General features: G+C 37.5%; 1 protein-coding gene across 1 annotated transcript; it reads left to right on the forward strand.

The window, feature by feature from the left end:
* The first annotated feature begins 17,600 nt into the window (after positions 1 to 17,600).
* On the forward strand, positions 17,601 to 19,588 carry LOC113321946 (L-ascorbate oxidase homolog). Its single transcript, XM_026569926.1, has one exon. It carries the CDS (start codon positions 17,748 to 17,750, stop codon positions 19,407 to 19,409), a length of 1,662 nt encoding a protein of 553 aa, XP_026425711.1. The 5' UTR covers positions 17,601 to 17,747; the 3' UTR covers positions 19,410 to 19,588.
* Positions 19,589 to 22,150: the final 2,562 nt, after the last annotated feature.

Genomic DNA, 22,150 nt, shown 5'->3' on the forward strand with positions numbered 1-22,150 from the left:
ATGTTTGATCCTTGTATTCCTTACATTTATTTGGTTATTTTTTATTCCAGAGAAATAAGACATAAACCTCTTTGAGTATCCATCAGACGGATTTTTTTGAGGATTAAATCTAGGAGCTCTAGAGATTGGTTCCAGAGGATCAGAATTGAGACAATTCCATCTTCTAGACTTAGGTCTACTGGACTTCTTCTCATTCGCACTTGGAATGTGTACATTAGTAGTGTAATTATTAGCACCATTAAGAAGAAAACGATTCCTGTAAGAATTTCTCGAACAATGATTTTGGAAACCTTGTGCATGGGAGTTCTGGTTTCAGGAAATTTACCCGGTCAACAACAAAAAGAAGTAGATTTTGAAGATCAGAAATCTGTTTCTTTCTAGCAAAAAAATGTGAATCATAATTATTTTCTTTCCCGCAGAAAGAACATGATCGTGGATGAGGGACATCGGAGGGAACCTGTTCCAAACTCATAGCCCTATTGGAAGACTGCAAGTTATATATACATTTCTTAGATGATGCTTCCTTTGGAGTAATTTTCTTCATGTAATCCCTTGTGAGAAGTAGAGAATCACATAGAAGAAGATTTTCTCATTAAGACAGAGTTTTCCTTTTTCAAGGAATTGCACTGTTCCTGGGCTAGGATAAGAGATGTGACCAATTTCTCTTTTTCAGCACGAATGTTGTTCAGATCTGATGAATGAGTCTCGATCAAACGTTTTTCTCTAATTGAATCTTCTTTAACAATATCTTCAAGAACACTAATTTTTTCACGCTGTAGGGTAGTTTCTTGAACAAGATTTTCGATATTGTTAGAGAAAGACTCAACAATACTGTAGAGTTCCCGTTCTCGACCAAGAGACTTCTCGAGTTCATCAATGAGCTGAGCATGTTTTTCTTCAAGAGACTTTATTTTAGAATCTTGAAAATCAATAATCTCAGCAGATTTTTTTAAAGTTCTGGTGTGTTCCATTTCAGCATTTGACATGTGTCAATTGTCTCATCAGGACGAATGTTACCAGAATCTGATAGCAAAAACTTTATACCTATGGATTCGGAAGAATCATCTAAGGAGTTATCCTTTGAGGTAAGCCCAAGACATTTGGCATAATCAAAAACTTTGGAAGACATTTTTGTGTGCGTGAGACTGAGACAATCTATCCACAGAAACTAGACTGCTACAAACACAGACTATGAGGTCTTAAACGTGTTTTCCTGCTCTGATACCAATTGAAAAACCAGGGGTCTAATAACCACACCCAATATTTCTTTTAGGAAATATGTATGGACTAACTCCAATATATTTCCAAGAAAATCAACTAGACAGTCAGACTCAATCAAGGAAAATACATCCAAGAGTTATATCTCAATTTCTCAAATCAATCTGCAATCAAACAGATAGAAATATGTGAGCCACATTAATATGAGAAATAACTTGGATGGTACCAAAGACCAATATCCAAGTGTCAACCAATTTATATCAATAACCAAAGGTTGGATTATCTAATTGATTGAACTACGCACAACCTGTGATATTTCAACAATATAAAAATATAACTTGGAAAAGAAATAACATAGACATCAGAAATTTTGTTAATGAGGAAACCGCAAATGCAGAAAAAACCCGGGACCTAGTCTAGATTTGAACACCACACTGTATTAAGCCGCTACAGACTCTAGCCTACTACCAATTAACTTTGGACTGGAATGTAATTGAGACCTAACCAATCTCACAATGATTAAGGTACATTCACGTTCCTTACGCCTATTGAACCATGCCGGATTCTGCGCACTTGATTCCCTTAGATGATCTCACCTACAACTAAGAGTTGCTACGATCCAAAGTCGAAGACTTGATGAACAAATCTGTTTCACACAGAAAAGTCTATTGAATAGATAAATATGTCTCTCACGGAAATACCTACGAGTTTTTGTTCCGTCTTTTGATAAATCAAGGTGAACATGAACCAATTGATACATCAGACTTATATTCCCGAAGAACAGCCTAGTAATTTCAATCACCTCACAATAATCTTAATCGTATGGAAGCGAAACAAGATATTGTGGAATCACAAATGATGAGACGAAGATGTTTGTGATTATTTTTTATCTTACCTATCGGAGATTAAATCTCTAGAAAATCTTAGAGAAGATAGTACTCAACGCGATAGAACAGAGTAAGATCAGAACACACAACTAAATAGAAAATAGTTTTAGGAAAAACCTAGGTTAAAGGAGAATCGACTCAAGTCACAACTAGTATCACACAAGAGGTGTGGGGATTAGGTTTCCCTTATATAGTCTTCAAATGACACAGTAAGATTTTGTTAACGAGGAAACCACAAATGCGTAAAAACCCCGGGACCTTGTCCAAAATTTAATACTCTCAGGGTTAAGACGCTATACAAAATCAAACCAACTTCGTATAATTGAAACGAAGCAACTAAACCTATAGTTCACCTAGTTCCGTCTGTATTTCCACGCCTCCAACTTATGAATAAGTCACGTACTTGGAACAATTCCTTTGGTTCATGTTCCAAACAGTAAAGAAACAACAAATCTTTTTGGTAGCAACTCTTTTTAACCAAGTGATGTGAGTTCGACAAAGGCTCTTCTGTTTATCTCAATAAAATCCTTCGTCAGGTTCTTAGATCTATCTTATTCTCAACTACCAAAGGTAATTGTTAAGATTGCAATCAATACTTTTAATCACAAAGAATTGTATTCATGCCGATCTACACAACTAATCAATCTAATCTACCACAAGGCATTAGAGCATAGCTCGGTTGAACCCACCAAGCGTTGGTATATCAAGTTTGGTTGTCATATTTTAATGAATCAAAACTCATGTTAAGAGTCGTTTTATTATGTACTAGATTCAACTTTGTATAGCTTAGCTTGAAAGTATTAGGATATGAGACATTACAAGTATTGCGAAGACTTGAAGATGTGAAGAAGCAAGGAGCTACAACGACAACAATCATCCTTCCACTTGAGGTTAGTGATATTTGAATTGAACTGTTTCATTCTCTAACGTATCTTTCAAGTCGTGCATATTGAAAACAAAAATGTGAAGCATATTTGAACTCTAGATAGACATAGTATTAAGGAATACAATACGAGGTTTATTGCTTAACCATTAAAGTTTGTAGATAAGACATCGCCATAATTATTTGAATGCTATTGTGATTATGTATCAGTATGAGGTGAGGATTTCATCCTAGGGAACAATGTTTATATGTGTTCTAAGGAAGTAAGTTCATAAATTTGTTTGTGAATTGAAAAGGAAATCGCCAGGCGTTATTGGGATTGTTATTCATTGCATATCTTGTGAACATCCAATATGTGTGATTTAGTAGAAACGTTCATGACTTATTTGTGTTCTTGGTAAAACTATTCACAAAGGCCTGACTTATGTATTTGTATGACTTTTATTAGTGAAACCGATCTTAAGTAATCACCTGAGATGGTATGATCGGGTTTTTGATTTTATGTCTGACCAAAACTGGGAAAAGGGGAAAATCCAATATATGTGATCTAGTAGAACCGTTACACTCAATCACAATCACAAATCATGGGTTTCACGGTTCTACCAAAATAAGTTTTGGTTTGACCTCCATGTGAGTACTGTGCATAGTCACACTAGCTTTCCAAAATTCGGTTGACTAGGTATTAGGATCGGTTCCCCACATATATATTCTATCTAACTTGAATGTGTTGCATATGTCCATGTAAACATAGGTTCCCCACACTAGTTTATGAACTTACTTCCTTAGAACACATGTAAACATTGTTCCCTATGATGAAATCCTCACCTCATACTGATACATAATCACAATAGCATTCAAATGATTATGGCGATGTTTTATCTACAAAGTTTAATGGTTAAGCAATAAACCTCCTATTGTATTCCTTAATACTATGTTTATCTAGAGTTCAAATATGCTTAGCAATTTTGTTTTCAATATGCACGACTTGAAAGGTATGTTAGGGAATGAAATAGTTCAAGTCAAATATCACTAACCTTAAGTGGAAGGATGATGTTGTCGTTGTAGCTTCTTAATATTCTTAAAGTCTTTGCAATACTTGTAATGTATCATATCCTAATACTGTCAGGCTAACCTATACGAAGTTGACTCTAGTACATAATCAAGCGACTCTTTAAAGGAGTTTTGATTCACTAAAATATGACAACCAAACTTGACATACCAACGCTTGGTGGGTTCAACCGAGCTATGATCTAACAGTTGAGCCTTTAACTCTAACATGCGAGATAGACAGAAATCGCAAAGTTTCTTCGTCTCAGACTTTATGATTCCACATCTACATTCCTCTATAAAGATTCTTTTTTTTTTTTTTAAATCAGAGTAGGAATTACTTGTGAGGTGAATAATAATCTAGGCTTCTCTTCGGGATTCGTAAGTATCGGATGAGGTTTTCTAGACTTTGTTTATTGCAAATGATTTCATATCTCACCTTGATCTTTGATCCGACCGAAAATCACATATAGGCTTATCAGTGGGAGACATATTAGTTTAAAGTCTTCAATTGAGTTGAAGCAACTCTTAGGCTGTAAAGGCCGCCAGCTAGGGGAATGAATTGCGCAGAGTCTTGCGAGATCCAAGAGGCGTAAGGAGCGCGACTATAACTGAATCAATGTGACGCTAGTTTCGGTCTCAACTACATTCTAGTCCGAAGTTTTGATACTAGGCTAGAGTCTGTAGCGGCTTAATACAGTTTGGTGTTCAAATATGGACAAGGTCTTGGGGTTTCTATGCATTTGCAGTTTCCTTGTTAACAAAATTTCTGGTGTCTGGGTTATTTCTTTTTCTACATTATATTGTTTATCTTTATAATTGAAATATCATAAGTTGTACGTAAATCAATCAAAGTAGATACGTCCATCGTAATTGTTGGATACGACTTGATTGATCTTAGATACTTCTCTTTGGAATCGTCCAAGTACTCTCACCGTATAATCAGGTTCACAGACTTGTCTCCGTCTACATATTGATTGTGAGAGAAAGAGATATAAACTCTCCAAATAATTCATGATTGAGATTCATAGTTGTAACTCTCAGAATTGTGTTTGAGTTTAGTCCATACAGGTTGCCTAAGAAAAAGTTGGTGGTGTATTTAGGTGCCCCCACATTTTCAATAATTTATAGGTAGATGCCCATTATATGTTACCCAAAGTTTTAATGAAAGACATTTATAATGTAAAAACACCAATTAAATGATAGACGCACTTATGTGTCTATTTTTTTTCTCAATTCTCTATAATGTTAGTACACGATTTTGTGCTTATTTTGCTATTTTATGTATTTTTAGGTGTTTTTGGTGAAATAATCTTTTATGGAGAAATTGGCTCGAAAAGTTGTATTTGCACTCCTGGGAGGAAGTACTAAAGGCACCCAAGAAAGTTACTACATGCACCCCAAAAATCATTATTTTCACCCCAGTTGCTATTCACACCCCATCAGTAGTTAAAGAGAACCTCATCTTCAACATATTGAATCTGCGTTTTGGCGGGAAAAATGTTCTTCAAACAGGCAGAATTAGGGTTTTGAAATTGAAGATGTGTTAGCGAGACTAAATGGCTGATATTGATTAGGGTTGTTAATCTGGGCCAAACAGGGTTGGTAATGTCTTTTCATTTGTCTATAATTGGCTGGATAATCGGGAAAAATTGTTGCAGTCACTGGCAAAGTTGAGTTCGAATTGTAGGAAGGATTAGAAGGGATTCAATCACGGGTTTGGACTTATTTGGGTCTGTTAAGCCCAAGAAGGCTTGTTATGGTGTTCTGATTCGACTAAGTTGGACTGGATCGTATGGAATAAAACAGAGTGACTCAGGTGTTGTTGGACAATCACGGGATTTGGTGAGGATTACTCTTTCTGGCGTGTGTTTGACTTCCTCAAATCGTGTTTGGATGATCTTAGCTTCCGTATGATCCATGGAGTATGTAAACAGGGAAATGAATTCCGTAATATGGAAACAAAAAGATGAAAAATATCTTCTCTTTATTGTAAGAAGAATTGGGGAGTTATGAGGAGATTTGAAGGCCCTGCTAGATATTAAAGAGTTGTTGGGATGCCTGAGAGGGGCATCGAGAGTTTGGGGAAAGAACAGAGTGCTGCAGAGAATAAATAAGAGCTCGCATGAAAGGTTTCTACTACTTAAGAAACTCAAGAACACGAAGAACATAAGCCTGTAAAAGACAGTCGGTATTGTAACAGTTGCTCTGCAACACTTATAAAAGTTACAGTTTTCTGTTTTTATTCTTCTTCTCTATTTTCACCTCTTGTAAGCACTTTTTAGCAATGAAAAATTCTTTTAAGCGTGTGAAAAATATGAGGAGCTAAACCCCACCACTGGGATGACGGAGGAAGCCAATTCTCAACACTATGGTAATTTTATTAAATTCTTTTTGTGACTTTTGCATTAATATCATTTGAATTATGATTTTAAATTAATTTGTTGTGATTTAGTTTGATGGGTTATGCTTAGCTTAGGTGTTTTGATAACCCATGCTTACCATTTACAATTAATGTTTTATAAAATCTACCTTGGCAAAGATTTAGAGTCAATAGTTATTATTTTTGGAGCTATAATTGTCAAAGAATTAATAATTGAACCATAAGAACATAAGTTTGGTGGAATCCTGAGTCCTAGTAACTCTTAATATTGTTACCTTCTTTTGCATATTTTTGCTAGTTTTAATATTTTCTTTTATTAAGTCTAAAATCAATATCTTCCCAAGTCCGAGAAACGAATTCGCTACTTATCACTGTAAAAACTACATCATTAAACTAGTCTAACTTGATAACCAAGCATCCCTAAACACAGAATTTATATGGGAAGAAAACTTTAAACAAAAAAAAAACAAAAAAAACATTGTTAAGAACTATATTTGTATCCTTGCCGATATTATCGGTCGATATTGTGGCTGATACGACCGATGTAATTGGAATATTCATGTATCAAAGATATTTTGCGTATTTTTTAAGTTAAAGACGATACACGATAAGTTTCGATATTACTAGCCCGTACGAACGATATTAACTACATTGTGCTACGCCCAATGGAATATAGGTAATTGTTAGACCAATGCTCGGTTGAACCCACAAGTCTTGTTATCTAAATCTTGTTTTCAGTGTTAGATGATCAAAAATATATCTTGATTTCTAGTTTATTAACTCAAATCTCAGACTAGGTTTGAGTTTGGTAGTTGGGTATCAGATATCACCCTCGATGATTGAAGATCTACGAAGACATTTGAAGAACTTCATTAGTTAGGTATGTAAAGATTGAACCATTATATTTTACTCACTATCTTACCATTCTATCTTTTCATATTATGTCATATGACTTTTAGTAGATTTACAAATAAGAAATTTCGAGTCAAGCTTGTCTTGTTAAAAATATCGAAATATGAATCGAGCATAGATGTTCAAAGATATTTAAAAATATTGTTCAAACTAATTTCTTGTTCAAGAATTCATTTGTGGATCAATTAAAAATTTCCCATGCAAATGATTTTATCGTTTGGGAATGTTTCAAACATCAAAAGAGAAATTCAGAACTTTTAATATTCCTACTCAGGGTAGGTTCGTGAACCACTTCGCAAACCATAAGTATGTGAGTTTCAGAATTACAGGGAAGGTTGGCGAACCAGTTCGCGAACCGCAAGTTCAGTTGGGAACATTTCACGAACCGTGGTGAACTGATTATTGATGTTAATATAAAACGCTCAAGGTTAGCGAACCTAATCACGAACTGTTTCTATATGAATTCATAAACTGGAGTACGGTTGGTGAACCCAGTTCGCAAAAAATTTACATTTGATTTCTCGAACCGAGTAGGGTTGGCGAATCCGATCCACGAACCTTAGCACCCTGACTCGTGAAATAGCCTTACGGTTCACGAATCATTTCACAAACGGTCCAAGAAAACTTTAGCAGATCCTCGAAGACTTATTTTTTTTAAATATATTTAGCATTTCTACGAATCTCTTAAACAATTTTAAGACATAATTGATATGTGTGTGCATCATGATTAAACTCTTAGGTGTTTAAAGGAACATCAATTTACTTATAGTTTGAAATGCATATTTGCCAGTATAGAACGATCATTGTACATGGTTCCGTAACTAGACCATAGTGTATATTCTTTATTGTATCAATTTCTCACATGTTTACACGAAACCCTAATTAGAGCTTCATCTAAACACATAAAGTGTTTCCTTGATTCTCAAGTTTTGTTAACTTGAATTCTAAGCAACCCTCAATCTTGAAAAACCATAGATAGAGATGTTTTTTTCAACTAAGGAATTCGATCCCTGACACTTAATGTGTGTCCTAGTGGATAACTATAGTCATTCTTTATTGACCTAAGTTTCCTTTGTGGAACGTTATTAGATTTACGACTAAAATACTTAGCTTCGAGCATTCGTGAAACCAGGTCCGACTATATTTTACCTTGATAGTTCGTGTATCCTGATCTTTCTTTTTTTTATTATCGAGGTTTTCGTAATCTCTTTCAGGAAAGATAGATAGTAATCACAAAGCTCTCTTCGTCTCAAATTTTGTGATTCCTCAACATAGATATCTGAAAACTATTCTTAATTGATAAGTTGAAGATTTTTTTTTGAGAGGTGGAAAAGAATCCAGGCTTCTCATCTAAGTGAGTGTAAGTGTTCCAGATTTGTGAAGTTTGCTAGCTTTTTCTATTGCAAACAAATTTCCAAGCCTTGATCTTTGATCTAAACGGAAATCAAATATATTTATCTGTTAGAGGAAGATTGGTGTCAAAAGTATTCACTGAATCTGAATCAACTCTTAGGTTGTAAAGGACGTCAGCTAAGGGAATTAATTGCGTAGATACTTGTGAGGTTCAATAGACGTAAGGAGCGTGACTGAACTAAATCACTTGGAGGGTGGATTCGGTTTCAACTACATTCCGGTCCGAAGTATGAAAGTATGCTAGTGTTTGTAGCGTCTTACTATAATTTGGTGTTCAAATCTGGATGAGGTCCCGGGGTTTTTCTGCTATTGCGGTTTCCTCGTTAACAAAAATTCTGGAGTCTTGTGTTTTTCCCTTTCCGCATTATATTGTTTATATTTTTAATATGATTTACATAAGTAATATGTACTCAATCTTAGTAAATACGTCCATATAATAGTGACTGTAAACTCTACATTTATATTGTCAAGTATAATTAAGTTAGTCTACTTGCAATTTTATTAGGTTTTTTCCATACAGGTTGCCAAACAAAAAAAGTGGGTGGTGTACTTGAGTGCGTTGTGACAAAAACTTCGCAATTAAACGTGCCCGTCCGGGAACGGTAACAGGATGGGTGATCTCGGTAATGGTTAGTCATTCATAACACAGAGGCCTGATGAGGGTACACTTGAGTGAGTTGTGATAAAAACATCACAATCAAACGTGCTCGGCCGGGAACTGTCAAAGGATGGATGACCTTTTTTAGGAACCTATGGATAACCGCAATAGTACCATTAAAAATTCCATACTGCTGTATAAATGCAATGGATAAGTGAGAAAAATATCGGTAATAGTTGGGATACAATTAGGGATGGGTCGCTTCTGCGCGGTTGGGATAGTATGATGCGAGGTTATGCCAGATACTGCTGGATAACCACAGTGGATAAGTGAGAACGATATCGGTGATAGTTGAGATGAAACTAGGGACGAATTTCTTGTACGCGGGTGAGAAGGTATGATGGGAGGTTATGCCAGATACTTGTCTCACAAGACGCAAGATACGTCTACATTATACCGAGGCCTTTTTAACATAATTGACTTCAGAGTTGGCAGAAAGCTCCGCAGTTAGGCATGATCGGGCAGGAGCAATCCAGGGATGGGTGATCTCCTGGGAAGCTGCTTCTGGATGACCACAGCGGTGCTCGTTGAAAACTGTATAGGCTAAGTGGAGATAGTATAGGTGAAGGGATAGGTCATTGCAAATGGTATCAGAGCCGATGATGGGTAATCTGTCTAGGATGAGAGCGTATGCTAGACATGTTATGTCAAGTACTAGTCCCATGAGGGGAAGGAAACGGGATTTGGTCTTTTATATATTCCAAACCCAGGGACGACTCCAATTTAATTAAGGTGGTGGTATGTAATATCCCGATTCGGCAGGTATGCAGCCGAATGAAATATAGATACCGGTTTATCCTTTCGTAACACCAAGTCCTGATGGGGATACTGAGTAAGTTGTGAGAAAAACTTCTCATTTAAGCGTTCTTCGCCAGGAGTAGTCACAAGCAGAAACTTACTGGATAACCGCAGTAGTGCCGTTAAAAATTTCCACAATGCTGGATAACCGCATTGGGTAAGTGAGAAACAATATAGGTGATAGTTGGGATACAACTAGGGACATGTAGATTTTGTGTGGGCGGGAGAGTATATTGGAAGTTTATGCTATATATTGGTCTCATAAGAGGCAAGGAACGTCTACATTATACAGAGACATTTTCAGCACAATTGACTCCAGACTTGGCAGAAAACTCTGCAGTTAAGCATGCTCGAGGGGGAGAAATCTAGGGATGGTTAACTAAATTACTTCAAAAAGAAAATCAGGATAGATGGTTTGAGGGTTCTACAGTTTTTCCCACTGGGATTGTAATAACCCCATTTGACACATTAATCTTCTTCAACACTAACGTCAAGGAGGTAACAGGTGTACTAATTCTGAACATGGATAAAAGCACAATGGTTAGTATTGGAGCAGATGAACTAATGAGTTAGCTAAAAAAATGGGATGCACAACAAAGAAGCTACCATCAAATACATTAGACTACCTTTGGAGCAGATGTCCTAGATAGCTTTTTGTGTCTGGGACACAATGTTGGAAAGAATGAAAACCAAATTAGCTCAATGGAAAAAAAAGGTATTTGACAAAGGCAGGGAGAATCACCTAAATAAAAAGTTCTCTCTAATCTCCTTCTCTATTATTTATCCATGTTGACTCAATCAATACTTGTGAAAAAGAAGATGAACAATATCTTAAAAAGATTTATGTAGGGTACCAGGAATAACCGATTAAAGAAGTGTTGGGTGGCATGAGGAAATGTGTGCAGATCAAAGAATCATGGTGGACCTGGATTGAGGAATCTGAAATATGCAAAAAAAAAAAAACTGTAAAGACCCTCAAGCTCGTCAACGCTATTAGACCAGTTAAGATACGATTTAACCGTTAATAACTCGATTAGTTTAACACGAACGTTAAATAATAGAAATTAATCTAACAACGATCTAGATACGAATTTAGTACCGTTGGATAGATCTCGAAAAGTTATGCGAATTAGATTACTCGAACGTGTCATTCGGATACCGGACGAAGAAGATATCATCTGATTTGTTGAAGGGAAAAATAGTCTTCTTGCAGCTTAGCCGCCTTGGCTGCCCGTACCAAGTTTCGGGCGCCTTTAGTATTTTTGGTTGGCCTTATCCTTAGCCGTACCGTGAAGATAAACTTATAGGGTGTTAGTCGTGGGAGATTTCAATGTATTTCAATAGAGTTGGTAAATTTCCTGTTAGTCGTGGGGGAGTTTATCAAAAAAATTTAAAATCTCTGTTAGTAGTGAGAGATTTGATTAGAATCTCTTAAACTCCCTGTTAGTCGCAAAACACTAGAGTTATACGGAGTTTACAATTTGGGGGAGTTTGAGGGAGTTTCATGATATTTTTGTGCTTGGACCAAATCTCTCAAAAAAAACAAGAAATTTCTGGGGAGTTAGGGTTAAAGTCCCCTAAATTGTCTAGACTCCCGTACACTCCCTCTAAATCTCTAGGGATTTAAATACATTAAAATCACTCGAACTCTCCCTCTGAACCCTGAACTAACCCCCTGTTACTCTCTTTTTTTTTTTCTTCTTTCTTAAGTCTTCTTATCTACTCGTTTCTTCTTTCTTCTTCTGGTCCTTCTCTGTTTTTCCTCTATTCTTCTTCTGTTCGAGTTTTGAGTGATGAAATGGGGTGTTGAGATCAGGGGAAGGTGATTCTGATCAAGTAATAGATGTTACTGGTGGTGTTGGTTGAAGCAGATGATTTAGATGCGATGAAAAGGTGAATTAGAGAATCAGAATTAGGTTTTTGAGATTTCGTGGAGTTAATCAGTGTATTGAGTTTCTGGTAGATGAAGATTAAATGGGTTATTGATTGATTGACGAGGTGGTGTTGATTCTATTAAGATTTGAGGAATTAGGGTTTCTGCCTTGATTAAACCGGTCATAGTTCTTGAAGAGAGAATTGATTGGGAAGATTCAAATTGAATTAGAATTGGGTATTGGGTTGTTTGGAAGAAAGAATTTAGTAAATAGAGTTTGAAAGAAGAACTCAGAGAATATTTAGAAGATGAAATTGAAGATTTAGATGAATGATTAAAGGTGGGTTTGAACTGAACTAAGAGTTAACGTTGAAGCATGATTTAATTTGGGAGTAAGGGTTTAATTGAGAACTGGTGGTGTTGATTCGAAGACTGATTCAAGTTCAGAGAAGCTTTGAGGTAATTGTTTTACTTAATTGATTTGAAAGAATTATTCATATTCATTGTAGAGTGTTTATGAATGCTTATGAAGTTATGAATTGAGCTGATATGGAATGAAACTGTATATGGTTGTGGTTTAGGTTTATTTTGATCTGCATGTATACGTTGAAGATGGAATTAGAATTAATCTGGTTTTGCAGGTTGAGCTGAAATGAATGTATGTTGATTACAGATTGGAGACTAGAAATGGGTTCGACTTGTTTTGAGTTTTAATTGAAATGGAGAAGAACAGCTGAGGTTGATGTGGGTATGGAGTTGGAGGTAAACTGGTTTGTGGTGGCAGTTGAAATGGAGATAAGTTTGGATGTGTATAAGGTGAAAGATTAGTGGTACTGTTTGTGAAATGAGTTGGTTGTGACCGAACAAAATGAATGAATTGTAAGAGTGTGTGTGGAGTTGTATTTGTTGAATGAAACTGTCAGATGCAGGGAATAACAGAGTTGTGATGAAGTAAGAAAGTGTTGTGGTTTCAATTGAGCTGCAGGACAGAAGTTGGTAGTGTCATAGTTGCTAGAACTTGATTATGTTGATAAGATGTTTGAGCTGAAGTTGTCGGCGATGCAGATTGGTACAAGTTCAGGGTTAGAGTTACAATTGTTCGAGTTGACTTGGCTGTGAACTGAAATGGTAATAGCAGGTGCGAGTGTAATTGAGGATAAGGAAGAGGTTATGTGGTGAAGGCATGGAGCTGAACTCAGTTGAAGTAGTTGTGATTTATGTGGAACTCTTGGAGTTTGTGTTTGTATAGGCTGAGTTGGGTTGTATGTTTTGGGTTTGATTTGGTATTAGGAATGCGATTTAAATGAAAGTGTTGATTGAATCCTTAAGGAAAAGATTGCTACTGCATTTGCAGGTAAACTTAGTTTACATTTGTAATTGAAATTCAAAGTTGTTTAAGAATGAATGTATAATTCTAATTTGGTAAATTTGAAATGTTAATGAAGTAGAATTTGAAATGAAGTCTGTAAATTGAGTTTAGGCATGTTAGCTATCCCAGTCAGTCTAGCTGACTTACCTGACCCAGACCATCTGACTGAGTCGAGTTAACCATGTAACCTGAGTTGAATCGGTTTGACTCAGTTTGACCGTGTTGGACTTTTGGCCATTGACTTGACCCGGACTTAGACGTTGACCGTTAGTTGACCCACCTGACCATTAGAGACCGTTTGTTGACCAGTTGGATCAAGCCTTTGGTTAGTGGGCCTGTTTAGTGGACTTGGGCTTAGAGTTAGTTTTCTTAGTTTGATATTTTGGACCTTATAAGGTCCGATTTAGCTTCCTTCTGCAAAGTTTTAGGTATTCTTAAGACTTAGCTAATGGACTATAGATCCAATCCAATTGAACCTTATCCATGTTCAAGATAGAGGATGAAAAAGTGTAAAGTAATAAAAGGGTTTAAAACTGTTAGATAGACTTGTATGATTCTTGTGTAAGCCTTTTGGCTAGATTCTTAGACTTCTTGTGTGATTAACAGTTAGTCTGTATTAACAACGATCGATTCAAAGGATGAACCAGTGGATCGTGGATCTCGAGGTAGGTGTGGCTTGTCATCAAAAGAGGTGGGAATACTTTTGACTCTCTTGTAACCAATGATGTTTTCATTTACAAAAGTTTATATTTAATGAATTCATGCATTGTCTAGTTGTGCTTTCCATGCTTTGTTAAATTTGCGTTACGATAATCCTGTTGATTCTGTTAATCTTTCCATGGTTTGGAAAGGACTTGTAATGTTTTGTTGTCAATATGAATTGTTACGGGAAATGAGAATTTCCACGTATGGTATATATGATACGCTCCTTCACATTTATACCTACATGAATTATGTTTTTATGCTTAGAGTGGGTCATCATGGTCTTGGTGATATCAATAGCAGCTATTGAGTGTGGTTAGCACGGATATTATACATTGTTTGAAGAAGGAGTTTGTCCATATACATGTTTGTTTATTTCAGTGACTTAACCCTGAACCCTGAACCCTGAACCCGGTCACTTTTTAATGTTTGGAAAAACATTATTGTTTTCTAAATATTTCCATGATTACTTGAAAGTTAAATGTTATTCCTGCTGGACACCCTTTTAGGGATGATGTGCTCACCCATTCCCACTTTCAGTTTCAGAGACAGATCAGAGTTGCGCAGTGGAAGCTTCAACGGTTGAGTTCGTTAGTTGGTTAACTTCTGCTATGTTTATTATGTTGTATATTTTATTTGTAAACCAAATGACTATGAAATATGTATCATTTGAGAGGCATTCATGTATATATATATTTCTGAGAGGGGTTAGTTTTTTTGGTTAAGCGTTATAGCAGTTTTCTTAATTGAATATTTAAGTAAATGATTTAAATTTTTTTAGTATCTCTTATTCAGTTAATCTCTTGGATTAGTCAGCTGCTAGCTTAGAGGGCCAACAAAAACTCTCTTGTCAAAGTGGATACGGAGGTACAATGAAGAAAAACAAAGATTATGGAAGAAAGAACAAGCTCATACGCAGACACTTTAATTCTAGTGGAGATGAACATTGCACAAGGAAAGAGGACTATGGAAAGGAATTTTGGAATCAAAATATGGAATTACCTATAAACAATGACAAAACTTTTTTACTTTTAGCATGATCAATGTCTGATTGCAGCTACATTAAAAGATTCATTTCCAACTGTGTACAAGAAAGCAAGAACAAAATGGGGCACAATTTCAAAATGTACAGATGATCAAGGAAACTTACAGTTACAACTTCTCAACCCAAACTCCGACATACAAAAATCATGTCATCTTGAATTAATGAAAATACTTGGTACACCTCCAACTTTCAGATACGAAGAAGATGCAATTCAATGGACCTCACAAGTTCCTTGTCAAACAATGTTATCTATCAATGCCAAATTCAAGACTCTAGTGGAACAACTAACATGATCACTCTAGATGCAGAAAGTTTTGCAAAAAAAGAAAAAATTGGTAGAAAGATATCCGGACGAAGATGTCAGTGTTGCTTTTTGGTACTATTTGAAGAGGAAGATGAACATCGCATACTCTCACTGTCAATTTTGAATGAAGGTTTGGTACTATTTCATTGAAACCCTTAAAACCCCTTAGGTAGTGAACAAATCACTTCTTCGTAATTTTATGTTTTGGAATCAAAATCCTTTGAGAGGAAAAATCAGAAATATTTGGGAGATACTACCTTATGTTGTTATTTAGTTGACAGGAAAGAGACGAAAAAATAGAGTTTTTGGAGGGAATTACAAGATCACGATATCATAATTCTTGTTAAGTCTGGTGTAATTTCGTTGTTGTTTAATGCCAATACGTTTTGCATTTTATTCAAGTGGGATACGATTGTTGCTTTTTTTTGTGACGGATAAAGGTCAAAATTTTATTGAAATGGAAAAAAAAGAAGGTACCGAAGAAGAGGCACTCTAGGAGCACAAAGTTCTAAGCAAATGCAAGGCATCACAAATAACCCCGAGGAAAAATGCCTCACAGCACATCAACAAACAAAAAAAAACACATAAAAACAACCGCAAGCTACATAGAGTGACTAACACACCTTGCGGCTATTTCTTCTTTTTAGCAGAAGTTCTCTTACCCCTGCTTAGGTTCTCATTTTGTTGCTCTCCTTTCCAACTAGCTTCGCAAGTTCTCTATCAGTCGCTGTTTTGTCGCTCTTATGTTTTTCAACAATTTCAATAAAGATGTTTTTAGTTTCATCCTTTTTACTTCCCTGGATTCCAAGTAATGCACTTACCTTCAAAAGATTCTCCACCTGTTGGTTTTTTGGTATGGGTTGTCTAATAGATATATCCTTGAGAATCTTCAATTTTCCAGTTCTTTCTTCATCACTTGAATACCTTTCATTCTCCTTGTCAGTTCCAAATTCAGATTCTTTATTTGACTCTTCACAAGTCTCCACTGTCACATTATTCTCTATTTCATCCATTGGTTCACTGCCACAGTCTTCTTCCCCGTTTCCAGAAGTTCTCATCATCAAACTAGTAGAGTCTCCTTCTTGAGATAAGATATCAAAAGGATTAAGATAACTGGTTGCTGCTTGCTTTGGTTTAATACCCTGTCTGCCTAAGTTCTTTCGCCTTCTTGCATATGTCCAATGTTTTTCTAACGTTTGAGACTCTGTCTCTAAATTGCCAACTTCAGTCACCTTCCCATATGTTGTACTAGGATTAGCTGGTTGCTTTTCCGTATGAGCTTGCACCACATTAGAGATAGGAATCTCAATCCTATTTTCATCTGTCCCATCTTCTCTAGTTCCATCTCCATTCTCATTTCCCTTCAAAATGTATCCGTCCAACTCTGCATTTGTTTCATTCATAGCAATAGAGTGCTCGCCATTTATTTCATTCACCGCATCTATCTCATTCCCATCCATATTAGCTACAACATTGCCAATTTCCGTCGTCACTAGCTTTGGATGTTGTTGCTGGCTTTTCTTGAATGCCAACAACAACATATAGGGCATATATTTTCATTTGTCTCATCCCCTCTATACGATTGTTGCTTAAATGTTGTAAATCAAGCGATGGTTGGCCCATGGACTTATATATTTGATAAAAAATAAATAAAAGTGCACTTATAGGGCATATATTTTCATTTGTTTTTTTTGTTGATACATTATGGAGCATATTTTGAGAATAGGCTTCCGGGCGCCAAAATTAATAAAGCCGACCCTGCAGTTACAACTTGGGTTTCCTCCCCGCATGTTAATTGTGATGTGAATATCAAACCGAACACGTTTGTACAGGTTGCTAATTGCTTAGAGTACATGCAATCACATCTAATTCGACCATCCCCTAACGTGGAACGTACAACGTATACTTAGAAAGAGAGAAATTCAAGGATTTGTTTTGTTTAAAAAAAGAAAAAGACAGAATAATTCAAGGATGCTTTGTATAAAAAAAGCAATAGAGAGATTCAAGGATTTCAGTGGCATACGAAACTCGCGCATTTGAATGAACAAGAGTTCTTCCTCTTCAACAAACTCATCATATAAAAGGAGAGACATCGACCTGCTTAATTCATCACTTAAAAACAGAGTTTTCATTAACTCTTTTTTTAAGGGAATAATTGTATACTATTTTTTTTTTCTTTTTTTTTTCCTTAAATAATTATAAAAAAAGGAGAGGGTTTTGAGGTTGCTAGGGAAGGAAAAAGTAAGATCAACGAGATGGCTGCTAGAGCAAGTGCATTTCTTGCATTGTTGGTCTGTTTATCAACAACTGCTTTGATCAGAGCTGAAGATCCATATCTCTTCTTTACATGGAATGTTACTTATGGCACCATCTCACCACTTGGAGTCCCACAACAAGGCATTCTCATCAACAACCAGTTCCCTGGTCCTAACATCAACTCCACCACCAACAACAACATTGTCATCAACATCTTCAACAACCTTGATGAGCCAGTTCTATTCTCATGGAACGGTATTCAACACAGGAAGAATTCATGGCAAGATGGTATGCCCGGGACTACCTGCCCAATCCAACCTGGTACTAACTACACCTATCATTTCCAGGTTAAGGATCAGATCGGTAGTTACTTTTACTTCCCTAGCACGGCTTTCCACAAAGCTGCCGGTGGTTTCGGTGGTCTACGCGTTAACAGCCGTCTCCTCATCCCTGTTCCCTTTGCTGATCCCGAAGACGACTACACCGTCCTCATTGGTGATTGGTACACTACTGACCACAAAGCCTTAAGGAGTGTTTTGGACAGCGGTCGATCTATTAACAGACCCGACGGTGTCCTCATTAACGGTAAGTCCGGTAAAGGAGCTGACAAGAACGAACCACTCTTCTCCATGAAGCCTGGTAAGACCTACAGGTACAGAATCTGCAATGTTGGTATCAAGAGCACATTGAACTTCAGGATCCAAGGTCATACGATGAAGTTGGTTGAGATGGACGGTTCCCACGTTGTTCAGAACACCTACGATTCACTTGACGTTCATGTTGGTCAGTGCTACTCAGTTTTGGTTACAGCTGATCAAGAACCAAGAGACTACTACATGGTTGCTTCTTCAAGATTCATCAAGGAGAGCACCAATGCCACCGGTTTGATCCGTTACGAAGGAAGCAGCGCCCCTGCTTCTCCTGTTCTTCCAGAGGCACCAACTAGTCTCATCTGGTCACTCAATCAATTCCGTTCTTTCAGATGGAACCTTACTGCCAGTGCTGCTCGTCCCAACCCACAAGGTTCATACCACTATGGTGGTATCAACATTACCCGCACCATCAAGATTGTTAACTCTGCTTCAAAGGTTGACGGCAAGCTTCGATATGCCATTAACGGTGTTTCACACACCAACCCAGAGACTCCTCTCAAGATTGCTGAATACTTCCAAGTACCCGAGAAGGTCTTCAAGTACAACACAATTGTTGACGAGCCAACCGCAGAGAGTGAAACCAAGATCACTGTCTCACCCAACGTTCTTAACGCAACTTTCCGTGACTTTGTTGAAATCATATTCGAAAACCACGAGAAGTCAATGCAATCATACCACTTGGACGGGTACTCGTTCTTCGCCGTTGCAATTGAAGCAGGAAAATGGACTCCAGAGAAGAGAAAGAACTACAACTTGCTCGATGCTGTAAGCAGGCACACAATCCAGGTCTACCCTGGTACTTGGGCTGCCATCATGCTTACCTTCGATAATGCTGGTTTGTGGAACTTGAGGTCTAACCTTTGGGAAAAGTACTACTTGGGTCAGCAAATGTACTTCAGCGTTCTTTCACCGGCTCGATCTCTCAGAGATGAATACAACATTCCTGACAACTACACCATGTGTGGTCTTGTTAAGGACTTGCCTAAACCACCTCCTTACACTATCTAAGTTTAAAATTCTGTAAACTGTTAAGTTTGAGTTCATGTATTTTGTACTTGAATATTAAATAAGAGGCTGCTCAGTATATCAATTGATTGTTGTTTGGGGAAACATGGTTGTGGTGTTACCAAATTGATGAAAAATGTAATAAGAGGCAGTGTACTAATGAAGTCATCGTCTTCGAATCAGTGTTCTTCATTTATACTGATCTTATGTTATCTTTACTTTTTGTTTTCTTTGTCCATCTTTTTACCAAATGCAATGCATTAAAGAATTTTTTCTCTCGTAGTGGAGGTACACATTTCATCTTCCGCCACGTGTCCACAAAGACACACGTGGAGGACATGCGGCTGAGAACATCAAGATATGATATCACACGTGGACAGCCAAGAGACGCGCCTTGTCAAGATAGCGTCGCCGCCCACCAGATCCAACGGTAGAGGATCGAGGAGACAGAAACACTAGAACACTGCGAAGCACTGGAGGATAACCCATGAGTCACTTTATCATATCCCCAGAAAGATCTAAGATCTACGGCTGGGGATAGTCAGACTGACGCAGACAAGACAGGGACAGAGGACAGCCGTCTACCGCGGACAGACATCTCAACTACCCACATTAAATACCCTCAAACAACATACGTGTCAGTGAGCCTGTGGAGGAAGCGCAGATAGCACTGAATATTCAAACGGAACACGCAGAGAGAACCGAGAACACGAAGACCTCTGCGTAAGCGGCACAAGACACAAGAGGATAAGGTTATAACGGGCTTCAGAAGTGGACCCCACGTAACCACCCTATAAATACCCCTCTCTCCCAAGTGAAGAGGGGGGCGGAAAACATTGAGAAGAGAAGAGGAGAGAGAAAGAGAGATAGAGAAAGTGTAAGTGAAGTTCCTCCTGCTACGCAGGCTTATATTGGTCTCAAAGTCATTCGACTATTTCTGTAATCCTCACACATATAATGAAAAACTCAATCCTGGAGACAGAGATCTGAGTGAGAATCATATAAGTTAATCGTTTCGTCTATGTTCATACATTTATACTTTATATGTTCAATTCGATACTTATGGTATATCATGTTCGTACATTTTATACTTCATCCACTATTTATCTTATTGTATGAGTTAAGAACAATGATTGTAGTTGATGAGACGAGGAAGAATATTAGAACTCTGAGTCAAGGATTCGACATAACCAATCCATTCCCCTCAGGCGCAGCTTATTTACTGTATTGTCATGAGTCTGCGCGCATTATTTGTGAATACTCAGATGACATTGATCTCTGTGTTCACAATCTGGCGCTAGAAACAGGGATCTTCATCCCGGTAAAAGATTTATCTTCTCCCGTGACTTGTTTCAGGCTTCGTTTTCTGAAAATAACGATGTATAGAACACTACGGTTTTTTCCGTTCATGATTTCAAAAACAAAAATTATGAACAGATCCGCGTTTATCTAAGTAGATCTGATTTTTCATGCATTTTCTAAGTTTTCACATCCTTGAAAACCAAAATTATGAACAGATCCACGTTTATCTAAGTAGATCTGATTCTTCATGCATTTTCTAAGTTTTCACACCTTTGAAAACCAAAATTATGAACAAATCCGCGTTTATCTAAGTAGATCTGATTTTTCATGCATTTTCTAAGTTTTCACGTCTTTGATACACATATTTTCTAAGTTTTCACGTCGTTGAAAATCAAAACTTCGAACAGATCTGCGGTCATCTACATAGATGGGCGCCTTTCGTATCTTCAAGATTTTACACCTTTGAGAACTCAAAACGCTAATAGATATCACGTGGGGCCCATTGTCTTCGTGTTTTTTTTTCTCTCTCTTTCAGGAAAATATTAAAAGATGGAGAAAAGCAAAGATGTCGGGAAGGCAAAAGCTTCGTCAAAAGAGATGCCAAGGACAACCCCAGTGGTAACTAGGAGTAAGCAGAGAGGTGAAAAGCTGAAGGCAGCGGATAGGGCGCAGGATAATGCAGAAAGTACGGCCCCCATCAATGCCAACATCATCGCAGCAAACGCAGTAAATGCCGCGGCAGCCAAAGCAGGAGCTTCAAGAGCCGGCGGATCCAAAGTTGGAGCTCCCAGAGTAACCAATGCTCAACTACAGGAACATCATAAAGTCGTAGCAGAGTCAGGAATACAACAACCCCTCTATGGGATTCCCTTAACCAACGAACATAACATACCTTTTCCAGCCAAGCAACCGCTTCTAATAGCAGGTCAACCCTCACAACAACCGTCGGGGTCCCAAGGTGCACGGTTAGATCTACCAGAACCAGTAATACAGATCGTGGATGAGGAACAAACCATAGTCGCCGATGAGCAATTGCGGGCAGAAACACCAAATCAAGGGCCAAATCATTCCGCTCAGATGATGTCTGAGCTGACAGAATTAAGGAAGAACCAGAAGTCATACGCAGATGCTGTGGCGATATTAGCACAAGAGAACCAAACACTCAAGGAAAGAATCATTCATAGCGCAGAGGTAGAAAACCAACGCGACGAAGCTAACTCCAAGGCTGTAGCACCTAATCAAGATAGAAGAATGGTGATCGCAAACAACCCGCTTCCATTGAACCGAAGAGGAGCAAGGAGCAGCCAAAGATCATACCCTGATTACAATCCCGAGAACTCGGACTACTACGACGGTACCACCCTCCTAAGAGCAAAATCTACCATTCATGAAGAGCACCAGACCGCAGTGGAAAATCTGCGTGCTGAGATGCTGGCAGAAAT

Source organism: Papaver somniferum, chromosome 11 (genome assembly GCF_003573695.1).
Source record: "Papaver somniferum cultivar HN1 chromosome 11, ASM357369v1, whole genome shotgun sequence".
Lineage (NCBI taxonomy): Eukaryota > Viridiplantae > Streptophyta > Magnoliopsida > Ranunculales > Papaveraceae > Papaver > Papaver somniferum.